This window comes from Magnolia sinica, chromosome 11 (genome assembly GCF_029962835.1).
Source record: "Magnolia sinica isolate HGM2019 chromosome 11, MsV1, whole genome shotgun sequence".
In the NCBI taxonomy this organism is placed as follows: Eukaryota; Viridiplantae; Streptophyta; class Magnoliopsida; order Magnoliales; family Magnoliaceae; genus Magnolia; species Magnolia sinica.
The window spans coordinates 6,840,937-6,859,328 of NC_080583.1; the positions used below are offsets into that span (position 1 = coordinate 6,840,937).

At 40.9% G+C, this 18,392-nt stretch overlaps 1 protein-coding gene across 4 annotated transcripts; it reads right to left on the reverse strand.

The window, feature by feature from the left end:
* Nucleotides 1–644: 644 nt before the first annotated feature.
* Nucleotides 645–4,694, reverse strand: LOC131218693 (uncharacterized). 4 transcript variants are annotated; one of them, XM_058213392.1, is made up of 2 exons: nt 3,939–4,694; nt 645–869 (listed from the first exon to the last, which is right to left on the reverse strand). In XM_058213392.1, the coding sequence occupies exon 1, from the start codon at nt 4,598–4,600 to the stop codon at nt 3,956–3,958; it is 645 nt and encodes a 214-aa protein (XP_058069375.1). In that variant the 5' UTR covers nt 4,601–4,694; the 3' UTR covers nt 645–869; nt 3,939–3,955. The 4 variants fall into 4 exon arrangements, with proteins under 4 accessions (XP_058069375.1, XP_058069378.1, XP_058069377.1 ...); XM_058213395.1 differs by lacking the exon at nt 645–869 and adding an exon at nt 3,014–3,060; XM_058213394.1 differs by lacking the exon at nt 645–869 and adding an exon at nt 3,498–3,813.
* Between the last annotated feature and the right edge of the window lie 13,698 nt (nt 4,695–18,392).

Here is an 18,392-nt window from a genome sequence, read left to right on the forward strand (position 1 = left end):
AGTGGGAGAGATGCATCCTCTACCGTCAATTATCAGAACCAAGTTGTCCATGGTGGTATGAAAGATCTGATAGATATCCTACTCCGGAGAGAAGCTGCTTCATGGATACCTTCTTTCATAGTTGCCTACCTCCCGACCCCAAGAAGTAGGTGGGGCCCACCGTGATGTTTTTGAGAAATTCACGCTATCATCCATTTTTCCAGCCTATGCTGAGACATGAGCCCAAAATGTGGCAGATCCAAAACTCAAGTGGGCCACACGACAAGAAAAAGCAGGGAGGAAAATGCCTACCATTGAAACCTTGCTGAGGTCCACTGTGATGTTTATATGCCATCCAAACGATTCATAAGGTCATTCCCACTGGGATGAACTGCAAGCACAAAAATATGAGCCTGATCCAAAACTTCTATAGTCCCACAAACATTTCATCAGTAGACGTTTTCTCAATCCCCACTGTTTCCAGTGGTGTGGCCCACTTTAGTTTTGGATCTACCTCATTTCTAGGCTCATGTCTCAACACGAGCTTGCAAAACAGAATGAATGGGGTGGATTTCTCATAAACATCACGGTGGGGCAGTACTTTCTACCATCATGTCACATTGTACTCAGAGAGAAAACTATCTTGCAATCAATCATGCCAAACAGATGCAGCAGACGTGGAGTTGCATTGTTTCTATACAATGATAATTTCATTTTTTTTTAAAAGGCAGTTTAGTGGTAATTTCTTGGTATGGGAATAACAACCTGGTAGAAGATCCACAACAACATTGCTGAAATTAGACAAGACTCAATCCACAAATACAATTGTCAATGGTTCAGGGTCAACATGCTATGATTACATTCGTATGTGTAAAGATTATTTCTTTCACCTGCGAGACATTAATAAGAGAGAAGTGTGACCTACATGGTACATTTGGAGTATCTCTGAAAGAAAAATTAGTGGTGTTTCTACATATACAAAGCCATCATGTTATAAATAGTGTAGTGTAGCACAATTTCAATCATTCAGGTGAAACAATTAGCTGCCACTTAAACAGAGTAAATCATCAAACTACATCCTGACATTTTGAAACCACTTAGGAATGGAGCGCCTTTCGAAATAATGAATAATACCATGTTTTTTCTCATGCTTTTAGGTTAGTGTGTAGGTCTTTTTAATTTCATTATTATCTTCTTTTAAAAATAAAATCATAAAACAACTTACATGATTTAATTCTATTTTACAGCTGTGTTAAGAGCCATGGATGCCACACATTCCCGGGATGGGAAGGGTCGACGACAGACTCAGGTGGTGGCAGATGCACTCACATGGAGAGAAGCTCATTATTCTGAAAGGTATAACTTATCCACAACAATATATACTAATTAATTAGTAATTTTTCGTGACACGTATTCTATGTTTCCTGTGGATAATTATTACTCAATTGACAATCGTTTTTTGAACATGCCTCACTTCCCGGCACCCTTTCATGGAATCTGGTAACATTATAAAGAATTCGGGCAAGGTTGTTAGCTTAAGGATATGGAGGAGTTTTATTTTTTTTGGTTAGCTTGTTAGCACACACCCCACTGTTAGTACACACTCCACTGGTAGCCAACCCCACTAGGGAATCGATACCAAGACCTTAAGGATATGGAGGAGTTGTTTAATCATCAACATTTGTCATTGTGGACGCCATATAACATGCCTTCCTTCCTACATTAAAGATCCATCATGTACATGAGTGAAGATAATATTCGCTTATTTTATCTTGCATAATCATTATAGCGAACGACAATCCTAATCTTAACCCTAATTTAGAAATAATAAAAGAAGATAATGAGCAAGTTAAAGGTGGCCAGGAGGAAAGCAGAGACGAAAATATCTATAGCAATGAGGGAGATTAAGGTAGTAATGACGATGTAGATGAAGGTGTCAAAGAAGGGTCGGACCAAGCTAATGTGGAGAGCTAAGTAGTGAAAGCTAGAAGGAAGAGATTGAGATGGACCAAGAACCAGAACAATGTTGACAGATTGTATCCCATAATCTTTTTTCATTATGAGTGTGACCTTTTAAAAATAAATTGACTACATTGTACAGCATAATTGTTGTTTGGAATATTAATATATTATTTTTTAATAATGACTTAATACTTGAAATTTATCTCTCCAGCAAATTATTATTTCCTTATGCCTTACCTTGACCCAAATGTTAACCTTTTATAAATATCTCAACAATCGAAAGTAAGTGGCAAAAACCGGAAAGCAGTAATCATGTGGACTCTCTATGGATGGATGCAAGTTGGCATACTTATCGAGCAAGTAAATTAGAGGTATAAGTGCGATCATGGTTTTAAGGCCCTACAATGAATGTGATAGCAAAGGTGGTGGAAGAGAGGTTCCATGGTCCCATGGATGTGGACAAATACAGAAACCGCCTACGAACATTGCACAAACATTTCAACCTGGCTAAGATTGCATTAAATAAAGCTGGCTACGGTTTGGAACAAGGAAATAACTGCATAACGGCAAATGAAAAAGTTTGGAAAGAATGAATCAACGTGAATTAAAGATGTACATTTCATATTCATTTATATTTTTTTATACAATGCCCATGAAGAAATTCTAATAAAAAATTCATTCTTTTCACGGTTACACCCTGAGGCTTAGAAAAAAAAAAAAAGTCACACTCTACAAGGAGATGAAGATTATATGCAGAGAACACAATGATAAGGAAACCATATCGAGCACTGCCAGCAAAACTACCAGATGCCCCAACCACATCATCCAATGGATGCCATTCCAATACTCCCATTGCACTTTGGAGGATTTGGATCATATACACAGTCAAACGAATAAGTTTTGGAGGGGACCTACCCACAGGCTCAACAATTCAGAGAAGTAAATCAAATGTAAGAATATCAGCTTTAAGCCGAACGAAGAAGCAGAAACTAGCTCCCTATATGGGCGTGATCAATGATGTAAAAATTAGACCATCTTTGTGACACAATAGATAGATATGCCAAAAGGCATGTCTCTCAACCATCATTGATATGATGCTGTGGAATGCCTCTAGCTACCCTGCAAGACGACGAAATTTCACCAAGCTTTTCCTTAAAATTCAGCCTGGGTTTAAATATTATGGCTGGAGCAGAACATTCTATCATTAAAAAATAATAATTATAAACGTACTTTTTAGACTTGTTATGTATGATTTTTGAAAACTTATGTTTAAACTTTTTAATTGTTATAGATTTGATAGTCGTTCCTATTCAACTCTTTACATTCAATAGTTTCTCTGCATTAAAGGGCATTTGAATCAGTAGGCCTTTTTTGTAGCCCACCTAAAGCTTGAGTTAGTGGGCCCCGGGCTTTATTAAGATATGTTTAACACAATAATCCATATTAAATCAAGCCATTATATATCATTAGAAGATTTTCCACTCCAAGCTCTATCTAGTGTGAATACTCCAATAGAGGCTGTAAACAGTTTATAGGGTATCCAAACAAAGAAAAGCTTACTTATAAACACTTTACCACTTAAAGCCAAATAAAAGAGACTGTAAACACTTTACACCTTAAAACTTTTACAGGCATCCAAGCTACCCTTAACAAAAATAAAAATCAGCAGGCAATTCATGCTAATGGAGATTGAAAAGGTGCCCAGGCAGCACAATCCGACAAGAGACCCGGGCCATTCATCAGATAGGCCCCACCATGAATATCCGCCATGACAAAAATTGAGTCGATCCGCCCACTCAAATCATCCAATTTCATCATACAAAGGTGGCCCACATAAAGAACGGAATCGACCATGTTGATGGTGTGCCCCACCTGAAAGATCTAGGGTCTGGGTAATACGTATGAAAGCAGAAAATCAAATGATACATGACTGAACCACATTTCCAACCCCAATTCTGTAAAAACCCTAACACAATTCTTCATTCCAGAAAGCTAACCTGTTCGGAAAAAGCCGCTAATCCGATGCCAGCCGCTTCAGTCCATCACAGGCCAACGTGGATGTCTCGTCGATCCTGACCGCTGACTCATACGCCTCTCTTGCTTCCTCTTTCATCCCCTTGTGCTCATAGCAGCTCCCGAGCAGGCAGTACGCCTTCAAATTCCCGCTGGTGAGCCCGATGGCCTCGACAAGGTCGGAAACAGCAGCATCGGTCCGACGGCGGCGGTTGACTTCGATCTGGAGCTCAGCACGCTTGACGAGGGCGTCGGCGCGCTCGGCATCGGAGAGAGATTTGGAAGAGGGAGGGGAGAGGGCGGTGTCGAGTGAACGGAGGGCGGAGGATTTGTGGCCCATGAGATGGAGGGCTAGGGATTTGAGGATGTGAGCCGCGGCGTCTTTGGGATCAAAGGAGAGGGCGAGATCGGCTTCGGCAGAGGCGGATTTGGCGAGGGAGAAGGAGGTGGTGGGGTTGGGTGAGGAGCGGGCCCGGGCCAGGAGCTGGGCCCCAGCAACGAAGTGGCGCTTGGCCTGGAGGGTGGAGCGGCCCCTCCGGCGCAGGTTAGCAAAGACGCGCTTGGGGACGGTTTGGAGAACGAATAAGAAAATTACGGCGAGTAACAGGAGGGCCGCCTGGATTATGAAATCTGGCGGAGGAGGCATCACGAGTTATGCTCGCTCCCTCTCTCTCTCTCTCTCGTTCGCGAGCCAGCAACGATCCCTCCCTTCCACCCTCTCGATCTCGTCTCTCCAGCCAGCCAGCAACGATCTGTCTCTCTCTCTCTCTCTCTCTCTCTCTCTACGCAGGAGTTGCCCTGTTGTTGGATGGGGTTTTGACGCCGTTCGCGGGCGTGGGGAGTTTTTTGATACTCTGGTGGTCCATGACGCTTGACACACAGGCGCTTAGATATAGACTTAACAGTGAAAAAAATTAGTGCTCAAGACGAGTCCGTACAATGCTTTTTTTTTTCTTCGCCGCCCAAAAGTTTATCTCACCAAACGTAATTTTAAGAACATGGATATTAGTATTTTGATAAAAATATACTTATCTGTTATGATAAAGCAACTGAAAAAAGTAGGTTATTTTGATCTTTTTAAGTTTATTTGTACAATTAGGGGTATACTATGATACTTTAGAAGTTTTTAAGGTCCAATGGAAAAACGTGGGTCCTATGTTGGGTCTATAGGACGCAAATTCCTATCTGTTTTTACAGCTCATTTTGGAAACGACAGTATACGTCTCAAGGTTTCAGTCCGGTACAAAAATTGGATTGGTTGGACGATCCTAACCTCTGATTCGTGGACGCTTCCGACGAAATTAAACCACCGGATGTTCCGACGAAATTAAACCACCGGATGTTTTTCATTTTAACCGTGTAATATATATCTACTAATCTAATACTCGGATGGTTTTTGTTCAAGGGACATGTAAATACGAGTAATTAGGGGATGTTATTTGAGTTTCTTGTAAGATACCCGGAGAACACGTTCACTTGAATACACTCAACTGTATCGTCGATACAACGGGAATAATAGCCATTGGATCTGAGGTCATATTTGAATTATCAAACCGTTGATTAAGGGAGGCACAGGTAGCCCTTCGGGAATCTTTAAAATTAGAAGTGTTGTACTCTAATTTTTTCCATTCATTAAATAGCCAATAAAGAAAGAACACCTGACATTGCATGAAAATGCACGAAAATCTTTGTAGATACTGAGTGATTTTCACATAAGTATAGTGGTGCTGAGCTGATGATACACGTCTAATGGCGATGCATAACTGAGAAGCTCAACAGATAACAGGTAATCGACCCCGAAAGAATATCTAAAGAGACATGAAGAGATAAAGAGATTTGAGAAATGGAAGTCATAATAATTCAGTTGTCATTAACTATTAAAATAAATAAAAGAAACATTTAAAGAGAAGCTACAATGAAGACTTATAAATATTAAGAAGTTCGGCAAAGTAAATATCTTGTAATAAATTAATTAAATAAATCAAATTACCATTCTTTATTATATATTAGCTCTATTTTAAGAGTAGTGGTAATCTTCCGTCATAATCTAATACCGGTAATTTTTAGCTATAATGCAAGTATATGCTTTTCATCTGGACTATTCTCGGTATCAATATAATCACTTTATTAAAAAAACCATTTCGTATGAAAGGCAATGCGCAACCCATATTTGGAGGAAGATTTGACAATTGCCCGATCATCTTGCAACCATATTGTGAATGGCTGAATAGGCAACTGATCTTCTCAGGTCTTGGTCATATACGCTAGTGTTTGACATGCTTGCATATCTTGGTGCTTGGGGTTAAGTTGTTCGGTTTGAATCGAGTCACACATTCAGTTTTGGCACGCCTGTATAGGTCACACGCGATTGAATTAAATCGAAAGCCAATAATTTTTGGCACACCCGGTGGGACTCGAGAATTTGAGTATACATACCGATACAATAATCTTGTGAAAGCGTAGGCTGAATAGATACTCGTAATACTTTTACAGTTAGTGAACCTTTCGCACTAGGTGAGGAAATACAAGTGCAGCCAACGACTAAGCTGTTAAATTTGTAGCCAAACCCACGACCTAATTTGCAAACCTGGATAGGATATCTTCATCTCGAACAGATTATCTTGAGATAATGGTGCATGGATTACGCGATATGCAAATAGGGATTTAACATATTGCAGGGCAATCACGAGCTCAAGCCGAGCAGTCACAAATCCAGTTTGAAACCTTCAACATGTGGATGTCCAGTTAGACTAAAAACTTAAATCAAGTGATGACTATTTTTGTCGAAAGGGTACCCGTCATGCATCAACAAACAATGCCTCCGCCAACTGTGCCTCAACAAACTATTGAGACTAGTTTTATTGGAACCCGGCGCTGGTACTGCCTCCACCTGCGGAGTTCAGATATTTCAAACCGGAAAACATGAATTTCATTCCTAAGGTCAGAAATCAGGGAATACTTGGGGCAGCCTTTCCCCAAGAATATCTCTCACAACAAGGAACAATACCTGGTAGGTCCAGAGCCACCTCCTGCAGTGAAACTTCGCCATTTAGACCACAACCAAATTTTACAACTGGTTCAAGAGATCACAGGCTAAATTCTTGATCGTACTACTACTCCGATCTACCATAAACCTTACCAACAACTTAAATGACATATAAACTTCACGGTGGACATAAGAAAGTTTAATCGGTAGTCATTTTCGTCGCTACTTTTTCCTATCATGGAGCCCACTTGAGTATTGGATCTGGGCTAGTGTACTATCATTAGCTGGCAAAACATATGGCCTAGGTCAAATTTTCACAAACATCATAGTGTGCCCACGTAGCTTCTACTGCAGGAACTTCTTATATGGAGTTCACAAGCAATTTGCGTCCAAAACGAGGCACTCTCCCAAGGATGTTCCCGAGGGGACAATGTGATACATGTGTTTTTATCAGCATTGTCCATCCATTTTGCCAACTCATTTTGAGATATGAGTAAAAAAAATGAGACAAATCCGAAGCTCTAGTGGACCACACAAAATAGTAGGATAATGATTCCACCGCGAAATTTTTTCTACAACTCGCCATGATGTTTATTTGCCAACCAACCTAGGTCATACAGCTGAATAAAGGGGAGACACAAATATACTTAACATTTGAAGAAGTTTTTAATTACAGGCTTTAAAGCCCCACTGTTTCCATGGTGTGGTCCACTTGAGCTTTGGGTCAGCTTTATTTTTGTGCTAATACCTAAAATGAGTTCATAAGTATGAATAACATAGATAAAACACATACAATATGGTGGGTCCCAATGAGTTAGATCACCTAGTAACCAGATCTCCAGCCAATTCATGCATGATGGATGACTACAAGTACTTATAAATTGCAAACATGAAATATAAATTAATCAAATTAATGTACACAAAAATACATCATGAACCAAAATTACCCTTATTTGAGTAGCTCGCCATCCCACGGGTGGAGTCAATATCCAATGTGTTGGGGGCCTTGCACAAAACCTTAGGATCTAGCCTCCCAAAACACTAGAATTATGAGATACTAAAGCAATGAAATAAATCAAAGCATAAACCACACGACACAAGATTTTTACGTGAAAAACCCTCAAAGAGGTAAAAACCACGGGATCTAGTACAGAGCAACAATCCACTATGAAGTAGAATATTACAACCGATCATAAGCACACATTGCTTGGATCAAACCTTCTTTACTCACGCAGGAGTCGATAAACAATAAGAGAATAAGAAAAAATAGAGAGATCTCACAGATCATGGGACGTAGAAGTGCTGAGACGTCGATTGCACAATAGATCACCTCTACGAGTATAACCTTCACAAGCTTCCTCTCTCTCTCTCTCACACACACACACACACGTACACACCTTTGATAGCCCTAAACCCTTTAGCAAACCCTTGCAAAGCTTTAGGAAACTCCCTTGCATTACTTAGAAAAGCCCTAAGAACCCCTATTTATAGTTTAAACAACTCCTTTTCGCATCTCTTGAGAAACTGCCTCAAAATTTCGCAGTCCGCACAAAATCCGAACTCAAATATGCGTAACACGGAGTTCCAAATCAATTTGCTCGCTGGACTTTGAGTCGAGTAGTGCTCTCGACTAGTCGAGCAACGCGGTGATTCCACTGTTTGTGGCATCCGAATCGCACCACATCTCCTCTGACCTGAGGAGGAAAACCCTATCAAATCTCCCCCTTTCCGACTCAGGAGGCATCTGCCATATGAGAGCTTGCGTGTGAACACACAGTGGTCCGACTCTGTTCTGTCATACCCATGCTTCAACATAAACGAGTCGAACTTCTTGTACCATTGACGTGGAGCATGTTTTAGCCCATACAAGCTCTTTCTCAACCTACACACCATATGCTCTTTGTCCTTGACTTCGATGTACTCAGCCTCTGTCATCGACAATGCTACGACCTTCTGTAGCTTACTCTGCTAAGAGACAACTTCCCCTGCAAATATGAATATGCACCCCGATGTAGACTTTTTAGAGTCTATGTCACTTGTTATATCTGCATCTGTGTAGCGCTCTAACACAGGTTTTCCATCACCATAGCATAGGCTCAATCTGGATAAGCCTCTTAGATACCGCAGTATTCATTTCACCATATCATTGGTGTGGTTCTTATGCAAGGATCTCATCTCCTCTTACATAGCTTTCAACCACTCCCCCTTATGCTCGTTGGCTAGGGCCTCAGAACAATCTTCTAGGTCTCCCCCATCAGTGAACTACCGTACTCATGCGGCGAGTACCTCTTGGATAGTTGTCTGTCCCTAAATGACCTCCTCACCTATGGCTCAACAGGTGGATCAAGTGGGGGCTACTCCCTCGGTTTATCTTCTGTAAGAACTCCCTCGTCCTCTGCACCTTGCTGTACTCCCTCGTCATCAGGCACTACGGGAGGAATAACTGGATCAATATCCTCTAGCTCACCTGAACTAGGCTGGTTCTTCTCTGGCTTACCAATGTCTTGTATACACTGATCTTCAAAGAATACCACATCTCTGCTCCTGACGAGCTTCTTCTCGGTCGGATCTCACAATCTCTAGCCGAACTTTTCGTCACCGAACCCTAAGAACACACATTGTTTGATTTTCATATCGAGCTTGGACCTCTCGTCCTTTGGTACTTGAAAGGATGCCCTGCACCAAAACACCCTGAGATGACTATACGATGGATCCTGTCCAGTCCACACCTTCTCAAGTACTTCTCCATTCAATGGGGCTGATGGTGACTTGTTTATCAAATACACTGCTGTGTGTATTGCTTCTCCCCAGAACGTCTTGGGCAGCTTCGCATGGGATAACATGTATCTGATTCTCTTTACAATGGTGTGATTCACTCGCTCAGCCATACTATTATGCTGAGGGTTCTTAGGAACCGTCTGTTCATGCCGTATACCTAGGGACTTACAATACTCATAAAAGTCACCGATGTATTCACCACCATTGTCAGTGCGGATGCACTTCAATGATCTACCTGTCTCTCTCTCGACCATAACATAAAACAATTTAAACACACCAAAGACCTCGTCCTTAGATTTCAAAGTTTAAACTCAAATCCTCCTAGATGCATCATCTATAAAAGTGACAAAATACAATGTCCCACCTAAGGTTTTTATCCTGACAGGACCACAAACATCAGAATAAACCAAATATAATGGATGCACTTTATTAACATGAGAAACAAATTTAACAAATGAAACTCTATGTTGTTTCCTTGATAAACAATTAATACAAGTTTTTAGAGGTATACCTGTCACGTTTGGAAGGAACCGCTTCCTCGCTAGTAGCTGAAGCCCTTTTTCACTCATGTGGCCTAGACGCCTATGTCATATGTCAATAGCTGAATCTTCCGCTGCGTTCAACCCTACCCTTGCACATACTGACATTTGCCGTGTAAAAGGTGTAACACTTCTCTCCTCTGGCCGCGATTAACAAACCTTTGATGAGCTTCCAGCGCCCACCAACAAATTGACTTTCATAGTCATCATCATCCAGCCTTCCCGTTGACATCAAGTTGAGGTGAAGGTCTGGGATATGCCTCACATCCCTGAGAACCAATGTGCAGCCCACATCGGTCTTCACACAAATATCACCGACCCCTACGATCTTCGATACGCCAGAATTTTCCATCTTCACGGTCCCATAGTCACCTGACTTATAGCTTGTGAAGAAATCCTTGTGTGAAGTCGCATTGTAATGCCCTGAAAATTGGGGGTCGAGCAGAAGCTCAGCTCCCGAGTTCCAACGCATCACTTATGCAACATAGATAATGATGATTGAATGTTGTTCATATTAGTGGTGCTGAGCTGATGATACACGTCTAATGGCGATGCATAACTGAGAAGCTCAACAGATAACAGGTAATCGACCCGAAAGAATATCTAAAGAGACATGAAGAGATAAAGAGATTTGAGAAACGGAAGTCATAATAATTTAGTTGTCATTAACTATTAAAATAAATAAAAGAAACATTTAAAGAGAAGCTACAATGAAGACTTATAAATATTAAGAAGTTCAGCAAAGTAAATATCTTGTAATAAATTAATTAAATGAATCAAATTACCATTCTTTATTATATATTAGCTCTATTTTAAGAGTAGTGGTAATTCTTCCGTCATAATCCAATACCGGTAATTTTTAGCTATAATGCAAGTATATGCTTTTCATCTGGACTATTCTCGGTATCAATATATTCACTTTATTAAAAAAGCCATTTCGTATGAAAGGCAATGCGCAACCCATATTTGGAGGAAGAATCCTATCATTTGACAATTGCCCGATCATCTTACAACCATATTGTGAATGGCTGAATAGGCAACTGATCTTCTCAGGTCTTGGTCATATACGCTAGTGTTTGACATGTTTGCATATCTTGGTGCTTGGGGTTAAGTTGTTCGGTTTGAATCGAGTCACACATTCAGTTTTGGCACGCCTGTATAGGTCACACGCGATTGAATTAAATCGAAAGCCAATAATTTTTGGCACACCCGGTGGGACTCGATAATTTGAGTATACATACCGATACAATAATCTTGTGAAAGCGTAGGTTGAATAGATACTCGTAATACTTTTACAGTTAGTGAACCTCTCGCACTAGGTGAGGAAATACAGGTGCAGCCAACGACTAAGCTGTTAAATTTGTAGCCAAACCCACGGCCTAATTTGCAAACCTGGATAGGATATCTTCATCTCGGACAGATTATCTTTAGATAATGGTGCATGGATTATGCGATATGCAAATAGAGATTCAACATATTGCAGGGCAATCACGAGCTCAAGCCGGGCAGTCACAAATCCAGTTTGAAACCTTCAAAATGTGGATGTCCAGTTAGACTAAAAACTTAAATCAAATGATGACTATTTTTGTCGAAAGGGTACCCGTCATGCATCAACGAACAATGCCTCCGCCAACTGTGCCTCAACAAACTATTGAGACTAGTTTTATTAGAACCCGGCGCTGGTACTGCCTCCACCTGCGGAGTTCAGATATTTCAAACCGGAAAACATGAATTTTATTCCTAAGGTCAGAAATCAGGGAATACTTGGGGCAGCCTTTCCCCAAGAATATCTCTCACAACGAGGAACAATACCTGGTAGGTCCAGAGCCACCTCCTGCAGCGAAACTTCGCCATTTAGACCACAACCAAAATTTACAACTGGTCCAAGAGATCACAGGCTAAATTCTTGATCGTACTACTACTCTGATCTACCATAAACCTTACCAACAACTTAAATGACATATAAACTTCACGGTGGACATAAGAAAGTTTAATCGGTAGTCATTTTCGTCCCTACTTTTTCCTATCATGGAGCCCACTTGAGTATTGGATCTGGGCTAGTGTACTATCATTAGCTGGCAAAACATATGGCCTAGGTCAAATTTTCACAAACATCATAGTGTGCCCACGTAGCTTCTACTGCAGGAACTTCTTATATGGAGTTCACAAGCAATTTGCGTCCAAAACGAGGCACTCTCCCAAGGATGTTCCCGAGGGGACAATGTGATACATGTGTTTTTATCAGCATTGTCCATCATTTTGCCAACTCATTTTGAGATATGAGTAAAAAAAATGAGACAAATCCGAAGCTCTAGTGGACCACACAAAATAGTAGGATAATGATTCCACCACGAAATTTTTTTCTACAACTCGCCATGATGTTTATTTGCCAACCAACCTAGGTCATACAGCTGAATGAAGGGGAGACACAAATATACTTAATATTTGAAGAAGTTTTTAATTACAGGCTTTAAAGCCCCACTGTTTCCATGGTGTGGTCCACTTGAGCTTTGGGTCAACTTTATTTTTGTGCTAATACCTAAAATGAGTTCATAAGTATGAATAACATAGATAAAACACATATAATATGGTGGGTCCCAAGGGGTTAGATCACCTAGTAACCAGATCTCCAGCCAATTCATGCATGATGGATGACTACAAGTACTTATAAATTGCAAACATGAAATATAAATTAATCAAATTAATGTACACAAAAATACATCATGAACCAAAATTACCCTTATTTGAGTAGCTCGCCATCCCACGGGTGGAGTCAATATCCAACGTGTTGGGGGCCTTGCACAAAACCTTAGGATCTAGCCTCCCAAAACACCAGAATTATGAGATAATAAAGAAATGAAATAAATCAAAGCACAAACCACACGACACGAGATTTTTACGTGAAAAACCCTCAAAGAGGTAAAAACCACGAGATCTAGTCCAGAGCAACAATCCACTATGAAGTAGACGTTACAACCGATCACAAGCACACACCACTTGGATCAGACCTTCTTCACTCACGCAGGAGTGGATAAACAATAAGAGAATAAAGAAAAATGGAGAGATCTAATCAATTATGAGGACGTAGAAGCGCTGAGCTGTAAAGTGCACAATAGATCACCTCGACAAGCAGAACCTCCCTTCCACAAGCTTCCTCTCTCTCTCTCTCTCACACCTTTGATAGCCCTAAACCCTTTAGCAAATCCTTGTAAAGCTTTAGGAAACTTTCCTTGCATTACCTAAAAAGCCCTAGAACCCCTATTTATAGTTTAGACAACTCCTTTTCGCACCTCTTAAGAAACCGCCTCAAATTTTGCAGTCCATATCAAATCGAACTCAAATATGCGTAACACGGAGTTCCAAATCAATTTGCTCTGGACTTTGAGTCGAGCACCACTCGACCGGTCGAGCAACGCGGTGATTCCACTGTTTGTGGCATCCGAACCACACCACATCTCCTCTGAACGAGGAGAAAACCCTATCAAATCTCCCCTTTTCCGACTCAGGAGGAATCCGCCATCTGAGAGCTTGCGCGTGAACACACGGTGGTCCGACTTCGTTCTGTCATACTCATGCTTCAACATAAACGAGTCGAACTTCTTGTACCATTGTTGTGGAGCTTGTTTAGCCCATACAAGCTCTTTCTCACCTACACACCATATGCTTTTGCCCTTGACTGTAATGTACTCGACCTTTGTCATCGACAATGCTACGACCTTCTCTAGCTTGCTCTGCCAGAGACCACTCCCCCTAAAAATGTGAACATGAACCCCGATGTAGACTTTCGGGAGTTTATGTCACCTGTCATATTACATCTGTGTAGCCCTCTAACATAAGTTTTCCATCACCATAGCATAGGCTCAACTCTGGATGAGCCTCTTAAATACTGCAGTATATCCATTTCACCATATCATAAGTGTGGTTCTTATGCAAAGATTTCATCTCCTTTTGCATAGCTTTCAATCACTTCCCCTTATGCTTGTTGTCTAGGGCCTCGAATAATCTTCTCGGCTTTCCCCCATCGGTGAACATACCATACTCATGCGACGAGTACCTCTTAGATGGTTGTCTGTCCCTAGATGACCTCCTCACCTGTGGCTCAACAGTGGATCAAGTGGGGGCTACTCTCCTGGCCATCTTCCGTAGGAACTCCCTCGTTCTCTTCACCTTATTGTACTCCCCCGTCATCGGGCACCACGAGAGGAATAACTGGATCCATGTCCTCTAGCTCACCCGAACTAAGTTGGTTCTTCTCCGGCTTACCAATGTCTTTTATACACCGATCTTTAAAGAATACCACATCTCTACTCCCGACGAGCTTCTTCTCGGTCAAATCCCACAATCGGAGCCGAACTTTTCATCACCGTACTCCAAGAACATATACTGCCCGATCTTCATATCGAGTTGGACTTCTCATCCTTTGGTACGTGAACGGATGCCCTACATCCAAACACCCTAAGATGACTGTACGATGGATCCTGTCCAGTCCACACCTTCTCAAGTACCTCTCCATTCAACGAGACTAATAGAGACCTATTTATCAAATACACTATCGTGTGCATTGCTTCTCCTCATAATATCTTATGCAACTTTGCATGGGATAACATGCATCTGATTCTCTTTACAATGGTGCAATTCATTCGCTCAGCCACACCATTATGCTGGGGGCTCTTGGGAATCGTCTGTTCATGCCGTATACCCAGGGACTTATAATACTCATGAAAGTCACCAATGTATTCACTACCATTGTCAGTGCGGATACACTTCAAAGATCTACCTGTCACTCTCTCGACCATAGCATGAAACAATTTAAACACACCAAAAACCTCGTCCTTGGATTTCAAATCATAAACCCAAACCCTCCTAGGTGCATCATCTATAAAAGTGACAAAATACAATGCCCCACCCATGGTTTTTATCTCATAGGACCACAGACATCAGAATAAACCAAATCAAATGCATACACTTTATTAACATGAGAAGTAGATTTAACAAATGAAACTTTATGTTATTTCCCTAATAAACAATCAATACAGGTTTTAAGAGATATACCTATCACATCTGGAAGGAGCCTCTTCTTTGCTAGTAGTTGAAGCCATTTTTCACTCATGTGGCCTAGACGCCTATGCCACATGTCAATAGCTGAATTTTTCGCTGCATTCAATCCACTCTTGCAAACACTAACACTTGCCTTATAAAAGGTGCAACACTTATTTCCTCTGGCTACGATCAACGAACCTTTGATGATTCTTCCTCACCTAAACTTTAGGATTCATGTCTAATATGAAAGTACTAGGAAAAATTTGAAGAATAAGGTGGTGAAAGGTGAGATTTTAAAGAAAATGGGTAAAAAAGAGATTTTGGACTTTGGGATTTAGTTTTGAGAAGTTAATAAGGTGTTAGGATTGACTCATTGCCTACGGACGCCTAACTCCAAGTTGGCAAAAATTCGAGGTGTTACACGCATAAAAAGAGGCTCCCGAGTCTATCAGTCAATCTGTGTCCTAACTCGTAGCCGTGAGACAAACATCATGATCTGCTGAAAGAATAACTACAACGTCGCCATGTAAAGCGACCGTAGTGGAATCTGATTCATCTTCTTTCTCCTTTTCTTTTCCTTTCTTGTTGTTCTTATTCTTACGACATTCATGCTTATAGTGACCCTTCTTGCCACAATTCCAGCATTCAACATCATTCTTTGTATTCGACTTGCCTCTTGATTTATCTCGGGCCTTCCCACCCTTTCTGTTTATTCCTCTCCTTCGATCTTGTATCACAAAGGCCTCTTGTTGAGTAGACCCCTGAGACTTCCTCCTTGTCTCCTCATTGAAGAGACAGCTAGTTACCTATTCCATGGATACTTTTCCGTCTGGCTCGGAGTTACTTTGAGACATCACCAATGTTTTCCAACTATCAGGCAATGAGCTAAGCATTAGTAAAGTCTTTAATTCATCGTCTAGGACCATCTTCATAGCGGAAAGCTGATTCAATATATTGCTAACCTCATTCATGTGCTCAGCCATAGAACCACCATCTTTGAACTTGAGATTCACAAGTCGTCGTATCAAGAAAATCTTATTGCCGGTTATCTTCCTCTCATATAGCGCTTGCAGTTTCAACAATGGGCTAGCGGCCGAGGTCTCCATAGACACATGGTGGAATATGGAATCGTTCAACTATTGTTTAATAAACCCCACCGCCTTCTAGTCCAATTTCTTCCAATCATCATCTGTCATATTCTTTGTCTTTACTGATATGCTAAGGATTGGAGCATACAAGTCCTTATAATAAAGCAAGTCTTCCATCTTAGCCTTCCATATGGTCCAGTTAGAACCATTGAGACTGATCATCCTTGATAAGTAACCTTCCATAATTCAAAACCGATCCCACCCCATTTAATAAACTATTAGCTCTGATACCACTTTGTTGAGGCCCTTGCACAAACCCTTAGGATCTAGCCTCTTAAAAACACCAGAATTATGGGATAATAAAGCAATGAAATAAATCAAAACACAAACCACACGACACAAGAGATTTTTACGTGGAAAACCCTTAAAGGGGTAAAAACCATGGGACCTAATCCAGAGCAACAATCCACTATGAAGTAGAACGTTACAACCGATCACAAGGACACATTGCTTGGATCAACCCTTCTTCACTCACGTAGGAGTGGATAAACAATAAGATAATAAGAAAAAATGGAGAGATCTCACCGATTACGAGGATGTAGAAGCGCTGAGACGTCGATTACACAATAGATCACCTCTACGAGTATAACCTCCCTTCCACAAGCTTCCTCTCTCTCTTTCTCTCTCTCTCTCTCTCTCTCACACACACACACACACACACACACACACCTTTGATAGCCCTAAACCCTTTAGCAAACTCTTTCAAAGCTTTAAGAAACTCCCTTGCATTACCTAGAAAAGCCTTAGGAACCCATATTTATAGTTTAGGCAACTCCCTTTCGCACCTCTTGCGAAACCGCCTCAAATTTTCGCAGTCCGCACAACATTCAGACTCGAATCTGCGTAACCTCGACCGGTCGAGCAGAGACTTCGACCAGTAAAGCAGCCCACTCGACCGATCGAGCACCACGGAGTTCCAAATCAATTTATTCGCTGGACTTTGAGTCGAGTGGCCCACTCGACTGGTCGAGCAGTGCTCTCGATTGGTCAAGCAACACGGTGATTCCACTGTTTATGGCATCCGAACAGCACCACATCTCCTCTGACCTGACGAGAAAAACCTCATTACAACGGTCCTATTTGATAAATTAGTGAGTGCATTAATAAAAGAAGATCACCATCTTTATATATATATAACCCTCAAATCCATAAGCAGAGATTTTTTTTTTTTTAATGAGAAATTACTCTTCTTAAAATGAAAAATGATATTACTGAATAAAACGTTGCTTACAACATATCCAATGTCTTATGAAACAAAAGAAAATCCTAAACTTTGACTCAATATATCACACTTTTCCAAAACACGTCCATTCATGCCAAAATCGGTAAACAATTCTTATGACATAAGAAAACTGTGGATTGAAAGCATACTTTCAAAATTTTAAAATTACAAAATAAAACTTATTAAAAATAGTAAAAGTTAATTCTTAAAATGATTGAATTTTATGAAGCCATTTAAAAGCTAGGGCTAAGAGCTCATTGATAGTTGCCCAACGATATTTTATATGCATGAAATGGATAACAAGTACAAAGTTATGGCCATCGAAAGTTATAGTGTGTTTAAGCTGATTTTGCCTAATCAAAGCTCCTCTGGCTGAATTTGTGCGACCCTGGCCCTCCATTAAATCATCCTCTACCCACCTATCACAAGCTAGGATTGTTGGGCCAATCTGATTTTGGGACTTTGACTTCAGGACTGTTAGTTCCACAATTTAGTTGGTTAAATTTGAGTCCATACACGCATCTTATACAAGTTATGAGTGCCCTAGTATCAAGCATCACACAAGCCAGAGTATCAAATAACTCTCCTTAATGAGATCCACGTTTGTAGGTGGACGTGGACGGTTGAGAAATTAATGGAAGACTTTAGCAGGAATTAAATTATTGCTGGAGTGGACATATATGGAAGTGGGGCCCATCAATGGGCCATGTCCCAAAAGTCCTGAC